At 39.9% G+C, this 15088-nt stretch overlaps 1 protein-coding gene across 1 annotated transcript; it reads right to left on the bottom strand.

Annotated features, from left to right (window-relative positions):
- Positions 1-259: 259 nt before the first annotated feature.
- Positions 260-13926, bottom strand: LOC115974026. Its single transcript, XM_031094252.1, has 10 exons — positions 13615-13926; positions 13384-13534; positions 12807-13174; positions 9739-9836; positions 9147-9642; positions 8282-8563; positions 7818-8233; positions 1339-1684; positions 987-1137; positions 260-784 (listed from the first exon to the last, which is right to left on the bottom strand). Exons 1-10 carry the CDS (start codon positions 13883-13885, stop codon positions 415-417), a joined length of 2949 nt encoding a protein of 982 aa, XP_030950112.1. The 5' UTR covers positions 13886-13926; the 3' UTR covers positions 260-414.
- Between the last annotated feature and the right edge of the window lie 1162 nt (positions 13927-15088).

Below are 15088 nucleotides of genomic sequence, written 5' to 3'. Positions count from 1 at the left end.
CCAATGTCCTAAGTGACCTAAGCCTAGAGTAGGCTCATTAAAAAAGGTGACATTTATACTCTCATATCTTGGATTGACACGGATGAGTATGATCCTTATTTAGGTAATTTGAATGCATGAATATAGGTCTTAGTTTTGTTTTATTAGTTAAAAATATTTCTCCTTTGAAAACAAACCTCTTAATTTTATTGAAAAATTAATTACAGTTAAAATTTAATTTTTTAGATCTAAAGAGTGTGAATTATATAAGCCAACAAAGTAATAAATAACCAGTACTCAAATTTATTAAATTCCTCTTTATTTATCCATAACCTTAGAGATTTCTCATTGGAAAAGAAATCTCCCATTCATACATTTATATCATCTCCTTATTGTACTTGGCTAAACATTTTTTTGGCCTTGGACCAGAGCTGTTTAGGCAAAAGGCTTTTGATTATAGCAATCTAGATTTGCCCCATAGCTAACTCCCAATATGTCAGAGTACCTCTTATAGAACCCAATCCTATCAGCCACCCTACTATCTGGGCCTCGGCCACATTCGAGTCCACCATTGATAATGTTGGTGATTACACCATAACCTGGGACTCGACCAGCTGCAGTGTCAGCTGCCGATGATTTCCATTTTCCAATGATGACATCGTGGCTAGATGGTTTGCTTCCTTGTGGAGTCATCCAAAACCATATGGCTGTCTTAAATGATATGGTGGGGTTTGTGGCTACTAGATTTGGATTTTTTAGAAGATCAACTCCAATGGCTTTTCCTGCTGGCCCATAATTGTAGTTGCTGACAATAGTAAAACAATCAAAGTCAAAGTTAAAAGTCTTTGATAAACTAAGTTACAAACCTTACACAGAGTACAGCTTTATATTTTTGTTATTTGATTTGAACTATTATTGAATATATCATATTCAAATAAAGGGAATCATAATTCCATGATCAGTGTGTCTGTTGTGGGAAGAACTAATTGATGATTTGAAAGACTTACTGAGTGAGTTGGGTAGGTCCTCGACCATAATATTGTTTGCCAGGAGCACATGGCCATTCTTTTGAAGGAGTGCAATAGGCTTGCTTGTTAGTTTCGGTAATAAAGCAATATCCCCATGCATATGCGCCATCTGGTGCAGTTGCCCACCCTCCTACTCAAACAATAATTATCTTTTACGATTAAAATTAAGCTAATATCCAACAAGTTAAACCAAACACACACTTAAAAACACTTTATTAATAATGACATATTTGGCCTAGTTTTACAAGGAAACAAAAATGGTAAAATACTGAAAATATTTCCCTTATAATATTTTACTGCAAACTAAACAGAGCGTAAGTAATTAACTAACCAGTGGTCTCATGAGAGGTTTGACCCAAGAAAGCCGCAAGCTCCCTTTTACGTATAGTAATATCACCAGTTGTGCCAAAGCCATTGAAAGATTTGGCAGCATCGACGAAAGCATTGTAAGTGTAGAATCCATTGCCTTTACATCGTGGATCGTTTCGATATTTAAGCATTCTGTCAAAAAGAGCCGAGTTGATTACGCTGGTAACATCGTCTGCTGAGGTTCCAAGCAAGAAGAAAGCCAAGAAAAACAGAATCAGAGAAAAGAGCTTCATTTTTCTTATCTTTGAGAGTGTGAATGCTGTGCAGCAATAGTGCTTTGTGGAAGTGAATGGTGGGTACGCATGTGACTATATATAGGATCGGTGCAATGGGTTTTGCTCGGTTACTCGTCAAAATGGGTTGGCTGAGCCTGACTTAATCTTCAATGGCAATATACGGAATTCCTAGTCGGTTTTGTTGTGGAAAATAGTGTAGTGTTGTCGAGATAAGGCTATCTTGCATGCCTTCCTTTGCGGATTGAAATGCCTTGTTAGGACCAACTTCTACGTGGCAGAAATATGTTAACAACGGAAACATGTGGAAAAAAGAGTTGAGACGAATCCCACACACGTATATAATATTTTTAGGGCTGGTTTAATTACACATACCATTTTTGCACACGTGTATACACATTGAATTTGAACTGATATCGTAAGTTAAAGACATATTCACCTATATATATAGCAACGACGTGTATGCTTGTATGCAAAATGGTATGGGTAACTGGTTTTACCGAGATTTTAATACTAGGGCAAGCCATTATTTATAAATATATTGTATATAAAATTATCAACTTTGACTTTTATATATATATATATATATATATTTATTAAATAATTTTTAGGAGAACTTATACCATCTTTTAGTATCTCCTACAAAAATTGTGCTTGATGATTTTCTTTCATATAGATAAAATTCCCTACCTTTTACTATCTTCTTAGTGAAATTCTAAATTTTTTTTTTCAAATATAAATTAAAAAATTTTCAATCAAACCAAGTTAAACAAAAAAAAAAAAAAAAAAAAAAAAAAAAAAAAAAAAAAAAAAAAACCATAGTGGAAATGTTGAAGTGTTCAAAGACATGAATGATTCAAAATTTAATTGATACAAGAGAAACTTTTATAATAAAAAATGAAATTCGAGAAAACAAAAATTACATTGTCTTTATAACTATAGAGTACAGAACAATCGGCAATTTTTTTTTTAAGAGCACCATCGAACTAACTCAAATATTTGAGGGGCTAGCTTGCTCCTATCTTTGTAAGCTAAATATTTAAAGTTTTTAATAATTACATAAACTAAATATGAAATTTTTAAAATTTTGACAATACATGACGGACCTATTTTTGAGAGGCCTAGGTCAAGCAAGGAGAAAAAAAAAAAAAAATTCAATCATTTTCAAAAACCATGGCTATGCGCACACGAGGTCGGTCGATATGTACGCGAGTAGGAGTTGGGGGAGCTCTTTATGGAAATTTTCTCTCAGAAATCTGGTGCAAATTAAACTGATCCAACAATTGAGAGAAGGTTTTGCACTTAGATTGTCAAGTATAAAAAGTATGACTAACTCCCTTTTCAAAACTCAAGCAAATATCGTTAGAAATACATATAGAACTACTATCAAAGCAATTCTTGAGTAAATGAGGGAGTTTTGATTAAATTTCTTTTGAGTTTAAATTCTTGCTTGGCCAACGTCTTATCTCTTAGGTCACTAGCCGTTTAATTCAAAGCTTATGACTTTGTTGTTTGTGTCATAGAATGGCTGCACAAATCAACTAATTAAGGAACAATTTTCTTGTAAAACAAGTACCACAATGTATATCATTTCGACTCTTAACTTCAATTTAAACGTCTAAGAGAGTAAGTATGAGTTCCTAAATTCCGAGAAAGACCATTGGGAGGAAAATTTAAATTAAATTCATTTTCCTTTATAAATACAAGAGTAAATTAGGTATTCTTGCAAGAGTAAATTCATTCATCAAAATTTCATTATTTAATTTTGTATTCTTGCAAAGAAAAATTAGGTTGCTTTCATGCAACGACACTCTTTGCAAAGAGCACAACCAAAACTTTATTAGCAATCTCTTCTCCACCGCCTAAACAACATTTTCACATCACTCAAGCCAACCCAATTACCCTCTGAAAACCCTAGATACCAAAGCTAGAATCATTAGACACCTGAAAACACCTCCAAATTCAACCCCAAAAGCTTCACCCATCAAATTTGAAGCACATCATCCATTAAAAATTATCATCTCAACCTCATGTTGATGAAGTTTTGTAGTCATTTTCAAGAGTCCTTAATCCACAAAATCTGAAGACACTAGATTGCATATCACAAAATTGATAGCACACAACAGCAAGAAGCATAATTTCCTCCACCATGAAAGTGAGAGATCTATGCATTGATCCTAGGAAATAAGGGCAATAAATTATTCCCTATTTTATAGAGTGATCCACCATCATATCATTTGCAAGAGGTCGTGCATATAGGTAAGTATTCTGATTTAGTTAATTCTTATAATAATTAGTTGCACAAATAATGAATTTTGATGATATGAGATGGTTAACATGTTCATGTATAAAATATTATGATCATGCACATTGGGATTGGATTGTAATTTCCATTTGGTCTTATTTCATCCATTTTGGTCCTATTTGGTCTACTTCAGTCCACCATTAGGTCCTATTCGGCCCATTCTGTCTATTTTGGTCTTATTCGGTCCAGTTCAGTCTTATTCGGTCCTATTTGCTCTAAACTTGTTCTATTCAGTCTACTTGGTCCACTTTGGTCAACTTTAGTCCTATTCAGTCCATTTTGTCCACTTTAGTCTTATTCGGTCCTCAGTCCACTTATGTCCTTTTCAGTTCATTAGGTCCACTTTGGTCCATTAGGTTCTATTTGGTCCTATTAGATCCATTTGATCTTCTTTAGTCCTATCCGGTCCACACTGATCCTATTCAGTCTACATCGGTCCAATTATGTCCACTTTGCCTCAATTCAGTCCACTTTGGTCCTATTCAGTCAACTTCAGTCCTATTCAGCCTATTCTGTCCACTTTGCTCCTATTCAATCCATTTCGGTCTTATTCAGTCCACTTTTGTCTGATTTGGTTGTTTTGGTCTTATTCGGTCTAGTTCGGTCCACTTTGGTCCATTCAATGCATTTGGACCATTTTTGTGCACTTACATAATGGAAAAAAGACAAGTTTGGGTAGAATGCATCTATTCTAAATCCAAATTCATTAAAAAAAAAAAATATAGATCTCAAACTCGTAATATCTAAAATCTTAAACATAACATTTATTATTATGTTCCTGTTGAGTCGCATTAATGTAGCATTTCGGTTTACTTTGATCTAGCTAAATTTAAGTGAAATTTTTTCTAAACATGAACCCTATAAATATACAAATGTAGTTTTTACAGCAGTTGCTCATTTGTTTTAACATCATTACTTTTAAATAAATTGCATGAATTTGATTATACATTCAAACAAAATATATAAATAATATATATATATATATATTGTGGGGCCAGAGAATTTGTGACCTCGGCCCACTTTACATTAGGGCCCAAGGCCCGCGTCGAGGAGAGACATTGCTGAGGACATGCAGCGAAAGTCCAAATGACCTAGAAATGCCAAAACCTAGAAGGGAAGAACGGCACGCCATTAAAGGCAGCCCCCAAAGCGCTCCCAGAAGAAAGGACGAGTACAGTAGAACTCGGATGGGGGTACAGTGTGGGAGTGGTTCAAGGAAAAGTTGTCACCTCCGCATTGAATGCGCCAACAAACGTCCTAGCCACATTAATGGGAAAAGACTCCTGAACAGTGTGGTTTCGGTTATTGCAACTAACAGAAAGTGGGGGAAGGCGGCTGATGGGACAAGCACTCGAGTAGTTACCCGCTTAATCAACAGATGGAAGGTCAGGATTAACTGAGATGGGCTATATAATGTAAGAATTTATCCACGAAAAGAGGGGGGGGGGGATAAAGAGCATTATGTATCGTCTTTAGGACCATTGTAACCTAGTGTAAAAGGAATAATAAGAACATTAAACTCCTCGAACGAGGTCCAATGACCGGAGCCACTCAGGCCGTGCCAGGGAAAAAGTCTTCTTGGACAAGCTCAGTTCACCTCTATGCAATCATCATGAACACCATGACTAACGATTGTATGTTCACCAAGGCCTGGCCTTTTAGCCCATTCTCTACAAATTTATTGTTTGGGCCTTTAACGTTCGAACCCAATATCAATTTGGGATCATTACAAATTAAGTCCTTATAATTGGCGTCGTCTGTGGGGAAGGCTTGTGCGTTGGCACAAATAGCGGTTAGTCATGGTGGAATCAAGCTACTGTCAATAAGGGTCCCTCGAAAGAAATAGTTTTGGCAGTGGTGCAAGCTATGCGAAAGCCTCTCCATCATTTCCAGCAGCACACAGTCGTTTCCCTGACTCAGTTCCCACTCAGGGCTACACTTCGAAGTGCCACTAGCACAGGCAATTCTAGGGGTTTCTAACATCAAGTCTATGCCCCACACATTTGCCAAGGGGCTGATCCTCGCGGGTCCAGTAGCCCGATTCACCAAACTCCCATAAGTGTTGGACAGAACCAAGGTCTTGCATGGTTATTAGACTCAAACCTATGGGGAAACCAACTACTTCAAAAAGAAAGTGCTAGACAGAACCAAGGTCTTGCATGGTCCTTGGACTCAAGCCTATGGGGAAACTAGACATTCCAAGAAAATCTAAGTGTTGGACAGAACCAAGGTCTTGCATGGTCCTCGGACTCAAACCTATGGAGAAACCAGCTACTTAAAAAAAAAAAGTGCTAGACAGAACCAAGGTCTTGTATGGTCCTCGGACTCAAGCCTATGGGGAAACCAGCTACTTCAAAAAGAAAGTGCTAGACAGAACCAAGGTCTTACATGGTCCTCGGACTCAAGCCTGCGGGGAAACTAGACACTCCAAGAAAATCTAAGTGTTGGACAAAACCAAGGTCTTGCATGGTCCTCGGACTCAAACCTATGGGGAAACCAGCTACTTCAAAAAGAAAGTGCTAGACAAAACCAAGGTCTTGCATAGTCCTCAGAATCAAACCTATGAGGAAACTAGTCACTAGAAAATATAAGTGTTAGACAGAACCAAGGTCTTGCATGGTCCTTGGACTCAAACCTATGGGGAAACTAGTCACTAGAAAATATAAGTGTTAGACAGAATCAAGGTCTTGTATGGTCCTCAAACTCAAGCCTATGGGGAAACTAGACACTCCAAGAAAATCTAAGTGTTAGACAGAACCAAGATCTTGCATGGTCCTTGGACTCAAACCTATGGGGAAACCAGCTACTTCAAAAAGAAAGTGCTAGACAGAACCAAGGTCTTGCATGGCCCTCGGACTCAAGCCTATTGGGAAACTAGACACTCCAAGAAAATCTAAGTGTTGGATAGAACTAAGGTCTTGCATGGTCCTCGAACTCAAACTTATAGGGAAACCAGCTACTTCAAAAAGAAAGTGCTAGACAGAACCAAGGTCCTACATGGTCCTCGGACTCAAGCCTGCGGGGAAACTAGACACTCCAAGAAAATCTAAGTGTTGGACAAAACCAAGGTCTTGCATGGTCCTCGGACTCAAACCTATGGGGAAACCAGCTACTTCAAAAAGAAAGTGCTAGACAAAACCAAGGTCTTGCATAGTCTTCAGACTCAAACCTATGAGGAAACTAATCACTAGAAAATATAAGTGTTAGACAGAACCAAGGTCTTGCATGGTCCTTGGACTCAAACCTATGGGGAAACTAGTCACTAGAAAATATAAGTGTTAGACAGAATCAAGGTCTTGTATGGTTCTTGAACTCAAGCCTATGGGGAAACTAGACACTCCAAGAAAATCTAAGTGTTGGACAGAACTAAGGTCTTGCATGGTCCTCGGACTCAAACCTATGGGGAAACTGGCTACTTCAAAAAGAAAGTGCTAGACAGTACCAAGGTCTTGCATGGTTCTCAGACTCAAACCTATGGGGAAACTAGATACTCCAAGAAAATCTAAGTACTAGACAGGGCCTAAGAACACGCTCGGAACCTTGGATGATGCATTTAGCTCCCTAGAGGTATGTGTAGACGCAAACTCAACGTCCTATGGGCACGGGTAAGTTAAAATTCTGGGATGTAATTCCAAATATATCATATGCACAACCATTCATACATGTTAAGATAACTAATTCAAAAACCGTAAGATTCGTAGCAATAGTAAATATCGGCAAGAGCAACGAACGTATAATTTAAAGGAAAAAGGAAGAAAGGAATTTCATACATATGGTCAAAGAGTTTAATTACAAGCAAATTCCAAGGTCCTCAAAACAAAAGGGAAACTAATTAACAGCTAAACTAAAAACAAATACAAAAGTTGGCCAAGGCTTCTACTTCTTCAATTTTGTTTTGGCCACTTCCTGGGGAGGCTGAGCAGGATTAGTCTTGGGACCCTGAGAGACATCCCCTTCCTGGGGAGGCCGAGCAGGATTAGCCTTAAGGCCCTCGGAGACATCAGCAATAGGAATGGTCTGAAGGGGCTGAACCAAGAGGGCCGGCTCCTCGGCATCAGAGACTTGAGCACTGACTATGGACTTGGCAGCCTCCTGGGGCATCTCAGGATTCAGACCTCTAGGTGTTTCTGTTGCCCCATGAAGCTCTCCTCCCTTATTCGTCTCGTCAGGAGTGAGAATGAGTTGAGCAGCTTTTGGCTGAGCAGCCTCAGTCTCCTGTGGAGCGCTCACAGTCTCGGAGCTGGCGGAGGCGGTCTCACGGATGGCCAGAGGATAGTACACCTTCTCCGCCTTCCACAGGTCGAACGAAACCTCCACCCCTACTCATTTGAGGGCTTCATTCCAAACCTGGGAGCAGTATAGCCTACATACACCAGGGATTTGAGCTTTAAGGGTGGCTTGGGTTTCGACCACCCCCACATCGTAAGCCTTCTCCTTGGAGGTCTTGGCCTCCATCTTGGCAAACTCAGCCTCTGTCTTGGCCCTCACAGCTTCGTCCCTGGCCCATTCCGCGACGCCCTTAGCCCTTTCTGCCTCGGTCAGTTTCTTCTTTAAATCATCGATATGCTCTTTGGCGATCTCTAATTGCTCCTCGGCAGCAAGCAGGCACCTCGTCTGGTCCTCGGCTTGTTTCTGGGCGCCGTCTAGGCCTGCTTTAGCAGTATCCCTAGCCTTGGTCATCTCCTTTAAGTCCTCTCGGGCCTTCGCGAGGTCAGCCTCGAAATTTTTAAGGGTTCACGTAGCCTCTATACGCTTATTACACTCAAGTTCTACAGACTTACTCTGCCCCTTAGCCTCATCCTCCAGCCTATAGGTGGCCTGGACGGCCTACCAATTGAAACAAACGCATTATGAACGAAAATCTAGGAGTAAAAATCGACGGAGTCATAGGTATTAGGAGCCTTACCATACCCAGGTACCTCATCATGCTGAGGAAAACCTCCTGCATCGTCATACTCTTCAACTCGTGCATGTCAGTGGGAAGCAGCAGGGCCCTCTCTAACGCGTCAGCCACATAAGCGCCTCCGCCATCTCAAAAGCTCCTCATGGATGCATCTTCCTTCAGTGGCTCCCAATGGAGCATTGGGGCAGGAAGCCAAGCATTCAGCGTGGATTGGGCATCGATCCCTTTCCCCTGGCCTTGATGCCCAATCTTTAACTGTTTTTTAGCAGGCGGGGCTTTGTCCTCCTCTCGAGAGGAGTGGGATTTCCCCCCGCCCATTGGCTCCTTACCTTTGGAACTCCTCTTCCTCTTTGGGTCGGTGGGCTCAGGCCGAGAAGGCAGAGTAGATTGGGGAGGGGCAGGAAGTTTTGGTCGGGGGGATTGTGACTGCGATCGGGAAGGAGAAGACCTAGTCTGGACAGGCTGGGGCTGTGGTGGGGGAGTTGGAGCACTGGACTGCGACCTTCCCTGCACACCCTTCCCCGGCTGGCCCTCAAGCAGGTCAAACAAGCTGGTCGGGGGCTTTCTCTTAACACCCATCTCCGCCCGAGAAAATGTTCCCACTGACAACAGTTCCGCCTCGGACAAGTTAGGGTCACCCAGGTCACTGAAAGGATCTTTGGATGGATCAACTTGGTCAAATACACCGAACCCCTCTTCGGATAAGCCCAAATCACCCTCGTCCTCTGCTACTTGGTGGGACGGAGAAGAGCCCGCCAACGGGATGTCCTCCGGGACAAGAGATCCTTCAGAGATCAAAAAGCCGTGCTCGGTTACAGTGATTTTCTGAAGCCGAGGATCATTAGCTCTGATCACATGCTTCGGGGCTGCAAATGACTTCTAGATAGGATCGTACCCTAAGATTTTGTGAGCGGCTCTGACTTGGTTGTCCTCTTTGTTTACAAAAATTGCCGCCTTGAGAATGGTTTCCAAATCCTCCTGGTTGGTCAGATGAAAGTGCCGGTGAAAAGTGTGTGGATCTGCAAAAAGAAAGCATGTTCATAGTTAGTAACTGAACCACAAAAATTACGACGGCACAAAAAATTAGCCCCCTCCTACTCTCCGCACCCCACCTGGTTCTCCCTCCACAGTTGGGCAAGGAAGGCCATCATGCCACTCCCCAGATACAATAAGAAAGTCCTTATTCATTCCTTTGCTGGACTCGGGGAGGCACTGGATTAGCTGAACTCTATCGTCTCTCGTCTTTATGTAATAGGATTTACCCCTCAAATGTTGGAGGTTGTAGCACCAGTTTACATCATGATGGGTCAGTCTTAACCCCATTTTTTCGTTTAAGGCGTCCACACAACCTAGGATCCTAAACACATTAGCAGTGCACTAGGTGGGAGCTAATCGGAAATGCCTAAGGTAATCCCTCATTACCGGCCCCATGGAGATTCTCACACCCTCTTCTATAAAGGCGAGAAGGGGAATCACCACATCGCCCGTTCTTCTCTTAAGATGCCACTTCCCCTCATTGCAGTACCTTAAACTCACATCGGGAGGTATCCTATAGTTGGAGATGAACTTTTCCATCACCTATTCGGTCTCAACCAACTTTTTTAATTTACCCATCTCTAGGAGCTGCTAAACAGACTCAAGGGATGACGGGAGAAGTAGAGGAACAAGAAAAAAATAAACCCAAAAGAGAGAAAGCACGAGTTAGTGAGAGTAAAAAACTTATTGAAAGGAGGAAAAGTTCCTCGGACGGGCTTTTTATGCTGGAAAGAGACTTGAGTTTGGATGGAAGTTTGACTGAACCCAGGATATGTGCACCAGAACACTTAAGTGCGAAAGTGAAGAGACAAATTAGTTCCAAAAATTATTTATACCTCCCATCAAAACTAACTGTGCGAATTTTCCCGCCCATAAAGGTAAGGAAATCTCCACCGTTAGATTATCATTGCACCATTGAACGTGGGAAGCACAGAGTCGCCCGCATTTAATGAAGATGCGCTTCACATACCAAGGTGCCAAGAATGTGTCTCGAGCAGACAAAGAGTCTCTGGTACTGATAGATGACAAGGATTGATAAGCTGTGATAGAGACCTGACGTCATCAAAACTCTCCTCTCCGTCCGAGGAGCCAGACAGCAGGGTTTTGAGGGGCTATTGTGGGGCCAGAGAATTTGTGACCCCGGCCCACTTTACATTAGAGCTCAAGGCCCGCGTCGAGGAGAGACATTGCCGAGAACATGCAGCGAAAGTCCAAATGGCCTAGAAATGCAACCGAGGACGATCCTGTCCTCGGCATCCCAAAACCTAGAAGGGAAGAACGGCACACCATCAAAGGCAGCCCCCAAAACACTCCTAGAAGAAAGGACGAGTATAGCAGGACTCGCACGGGGGTACAATGTGGGAGCGGTTCAAGGAAAAGCTGTCACCTCTGCATTGAATGCGCCAACAAACGTCCTGACCACATTAATGGGAAAAGACCCCTGAACAGTATGGCTTCGATTATTACAACTAACAAAAAGTGGGGGAAGGAGGCTGATGGGAAAAGCACTCAAATAGTTACCTGCCTGATCAACAGATGGAAGGTCAGGATCAACTGAGATGGGCTATATAATGTAAGAATTCATCCACAAAAAAGGGGGGGGGGGGGAATAAAGAGCATTATGTATCGTCTCTAGGACCATTGTAACCTAGTGTAAAAGGAATAATAAGAACATTAAGCTCCTCGGACAAGGTCCAATGACCGGAGCCACTCAGGCCGTGTCGAGGAAAAAGTCTTCTTGGACAAGCTCAGTTCACCTCTGTGCAATCATCATGAATACCATGACTAACGATTGTATGTTCACCAAGGTCTGGCCTTTTAGCCCATTCTCTACAAATTTATTGTTTGGGCCTTTAACGTTCAAACTCAATATCAATTTGGGATTGTTACAAATTGAGTCCTTACATATATATATATATATATATATATATATATATATATATTAGCTAACTATCTGGTACAATGCATGGGATAGTGACTAGTTTATAAGGTAGAAAGTGGGGGGATTTCTCTTCGATGTGGGACGCCTAGGACGTTGCAAAATATGCCAAGGTCGGCCAAGGACATTGCCAAGCATGCTTAGGACGTTGCTAAGCATGCCGAGGACGTTGCAAGGCATGCCAAGGTCGGCCAAGGACATTGCCAAGCATGCTTAGGACGTTGCTAAGCATGCTAAGGACGTTGCAAGGCATGCCAAAGTCGGCCAAAGACATTGCCAAGCATGCCTAAGACGTTGCTAAGCATGTCAAGGACGTTGCAAGGAATGCTGAGATCGGCCAAGGACATTGCCAAGCATGCCTTAGGTACCCACAATAAGTTTTTTTTTTAAATAATTTAATTTAATTTATTTTATTTTATTTTGAAAATGATTATTCAAATACAATTTTGAGGTCTTTTATAAATAGGGGACTTGGGTAATGGCCTAAGTGACCTAAGCCTAGAGTAGGCCCGCAATGAATGTGTCATTTTTATACTCTCATTTAGTGGATTGATATGGATGAGAATGATCCTTATTTAGGTAATTTGAATGCATGAATATAGGTCTTAGTTTTGTTTTGCTAGTTTAAACATAAATATCCTTTGAAAAAAAAAAAAAAAAACTTCTCAATTTCATTCAAAATCCATCTTACAGTTAAGATTTAATTTTTTAGATCTAAAGAGTGTGATATGTACACGCCATATTACAGGATCGTAATCGAATGAGTTTGTGAGCATCCTCACACAATTAGCTAACAAAGTAACGAATTATATATAAGCAGCAATAAAAAAAAATAAAAAAAAAATCGCACAATTTGGTCAAGCTAGCTGCATTACCAGTACTCAAATTTATTAAATTCCTCTTTATTTAACTTTATAGATTTCTCATTGAACAGGAAAATCTCCCATTCATACATTTATATCATCTCCTTATTGTACTTGGCTAAACATTTTTTTGCCTTGGACCTGAGCTGTTTAGGCAAAAGGCTTTTGATTATAGCAATCTAGGTTCTTCCCATAGCTAACTCCCAATATGTCACTGTACCTCTTATAGAACCCAATCCTATCAGCCACCCTACTATCCTGGCCATGGCCACATTCAATGCCACCATTGATAATGTTGGTGATTACACCATAACCTGGGACTCTACCAGCTGCAGTGTCAGCAGCGGAGGGTTTCCATTTTCCAGTGATGACATTGTGGCTAGATGGTTTGCTTCCTTGTGGGGTCATCCAAAACCATATGGCTGTCTTGAATGATATGGTGGGGTTTGTGGCTACTTGATCTGGATTACTTAGCAGATTAACTCCAATAGCTTTACCTGCAGGCCCATAATTGTAGTTGCTGACAATAGTGAAACAATTGAAGTCAGAGTTGAAGTCTTTGATAAACAAAGTTACAAACCTAACACTGAATACAACTTTATATTTGTATTTTTTGATCTGAAGTTCCTGATCTATATTGAAGAAATCATATTCAAATAAAGGGAATCATAATTCCATGATCTCTGTGTGTGTTGTGTAAAGAACTAATTGATGATTTGAAAGACGTACTGAGTGAGTTGGATAGGTCCTCGACCATAATATTGTTTGCCAGGAGCACATGGCCATTGATTTGAAGGCGTGCAATAGGTTTGCTTGTTTGTTTCGGTAATAAAGCAATATCCCCACGCATATGGGCCATCTGGTGCACTTGGCCACCCTCCTACACAAAAATGGTAAAATGCTGAAAATATTTTTCGTAAAACATTGTATAGCGAACCGAACAGAACGTAAGTAACTAACCCGTGGTCTCATGAGAGGTTTGACCTAAGAAAGCAGCAATCTCCCTTTTTCGTGTAGTAATATCACCAGTTGTGCCAAAGCCATTGAAAGATTTGGCAGCATCAACGAAAGCATTGTAAGTGTAGAATCCATTGCTTTTACATCGAGGATCGTTTCGATATTTAAGCATTTTGTCAAAAAGAGACGAGCTGATGACGCTGGTAACATCATCTGCTGAGGTTCCAAGCAAGAAGAAAGCTAAGAAAAACAGTATCAGAGAAAAGAGCTTCATTTTTTTTTTTCTTATCTTTGAGAGTGTGTGAATGCAGTGCAGCAATAGTGGTGTGTGGAAGTGAATGGCGGGTATATGTGACTATATAGAGGATAAGTGCAATGGGATTTGCTCAATTACTAGTCAAAATGGGTTGGCTCAGCCTGACTTCATCTTCAACGACCAAAGTGAAATTCTTAAAATTTTCAATTTCAAATATAAATTACAAAATTGTTAATCAAATTGAGTAAAAAAAATTTATGGAAATATTGAAATTTTTAAAGAAATGAATGATTCAAAATTTAATAGATATAAGAGATAATTTTATAATAAAAAATGAAATTCGATAAAATAAAAATTACGCTGTCTTTATAACTATAGACCAATCAGCAAATTTTTTTTTTTTTTTTTTTAAGAGTACCATTAGACTAACTCAAATATTAATTTGGAAGCCAATTCTTATTTTTGTAAGTTAAATATTTTAATTTTTTTTTAAGAACACCATTGGACTAACATGGCCTCTCTCTTAGGTCACTAGCCCTTTAATTCAAAGCTTATGACTTTGTTGTTATTGTGTCATAGAACGGCTGCAGAAATCAACTAAGGAGAACGATCAAAGTCAAAGTTTGGTTCTCACTTCAAGGTAAGCACTTTTTTTTTTTCAATTTCTTTTGTTTTCCTTGCTTTAGTTATTTAATTTCCTTCTAGTTTTAGGTTCTTTTGCTAAAGAAACTAGTTTAGGCTAGAATAGTTAGAATGTAGAATTTCTGCCTCAAGACGCGCACGTCTGCCGGCTTGACTTAGCATACGCATCTTAAGGAGTTTGCGTATATTGCGGCGTTATTTTAGAGCCAGGGGGTTCAAATGAACCCCCTGCCTTGTCAATTATATATATATATATATATACAATTTTTTTTAACTTTTGTTGACTCTTTAAAATAAAATTTTGAACACCCTGACCTTAAATTTTATTTAAACCCAACTAAAATAAATTTGAATATGATCATCTTAATGTTACTTTCACAATATTTTCATAGTAAATTTTATATGACAAGTTGTAACTGGTTTTTATTTGGACCTGTAATTTACATCACTTTTTACCTACCATTAATAAATTGCCAATTAGATTTTGTTATAAAATTTTTGTGAAAGTATTGTGTATTGAATATTATTAAAAAAAAAAAAAAAAAAAGGTTTCATTTTTTCTCCTTTAGTATGTAGAGG

The sequence above is a fragment of the Quercus lobata genome, chromosome 2 (genome assembly GCF_001633185.2).
Source record: "Quercus lobata isolate SW786 chromosome 2, ValleyOak3.0 Primary Assembly, whole genome shotgun sequence".
Taxonomy (NCBI): Eukaryota; Viridiplantae; Streptophyta; class Magnoliopsida; order Fagales; family Fagaceae; genus Quercus; species Quercus lobata.
The sequence above is the reverse complement of the archived record's forward strand: the minus strand, read 5'-3'. Positions and strand labels throughout refer to the sequence as shown.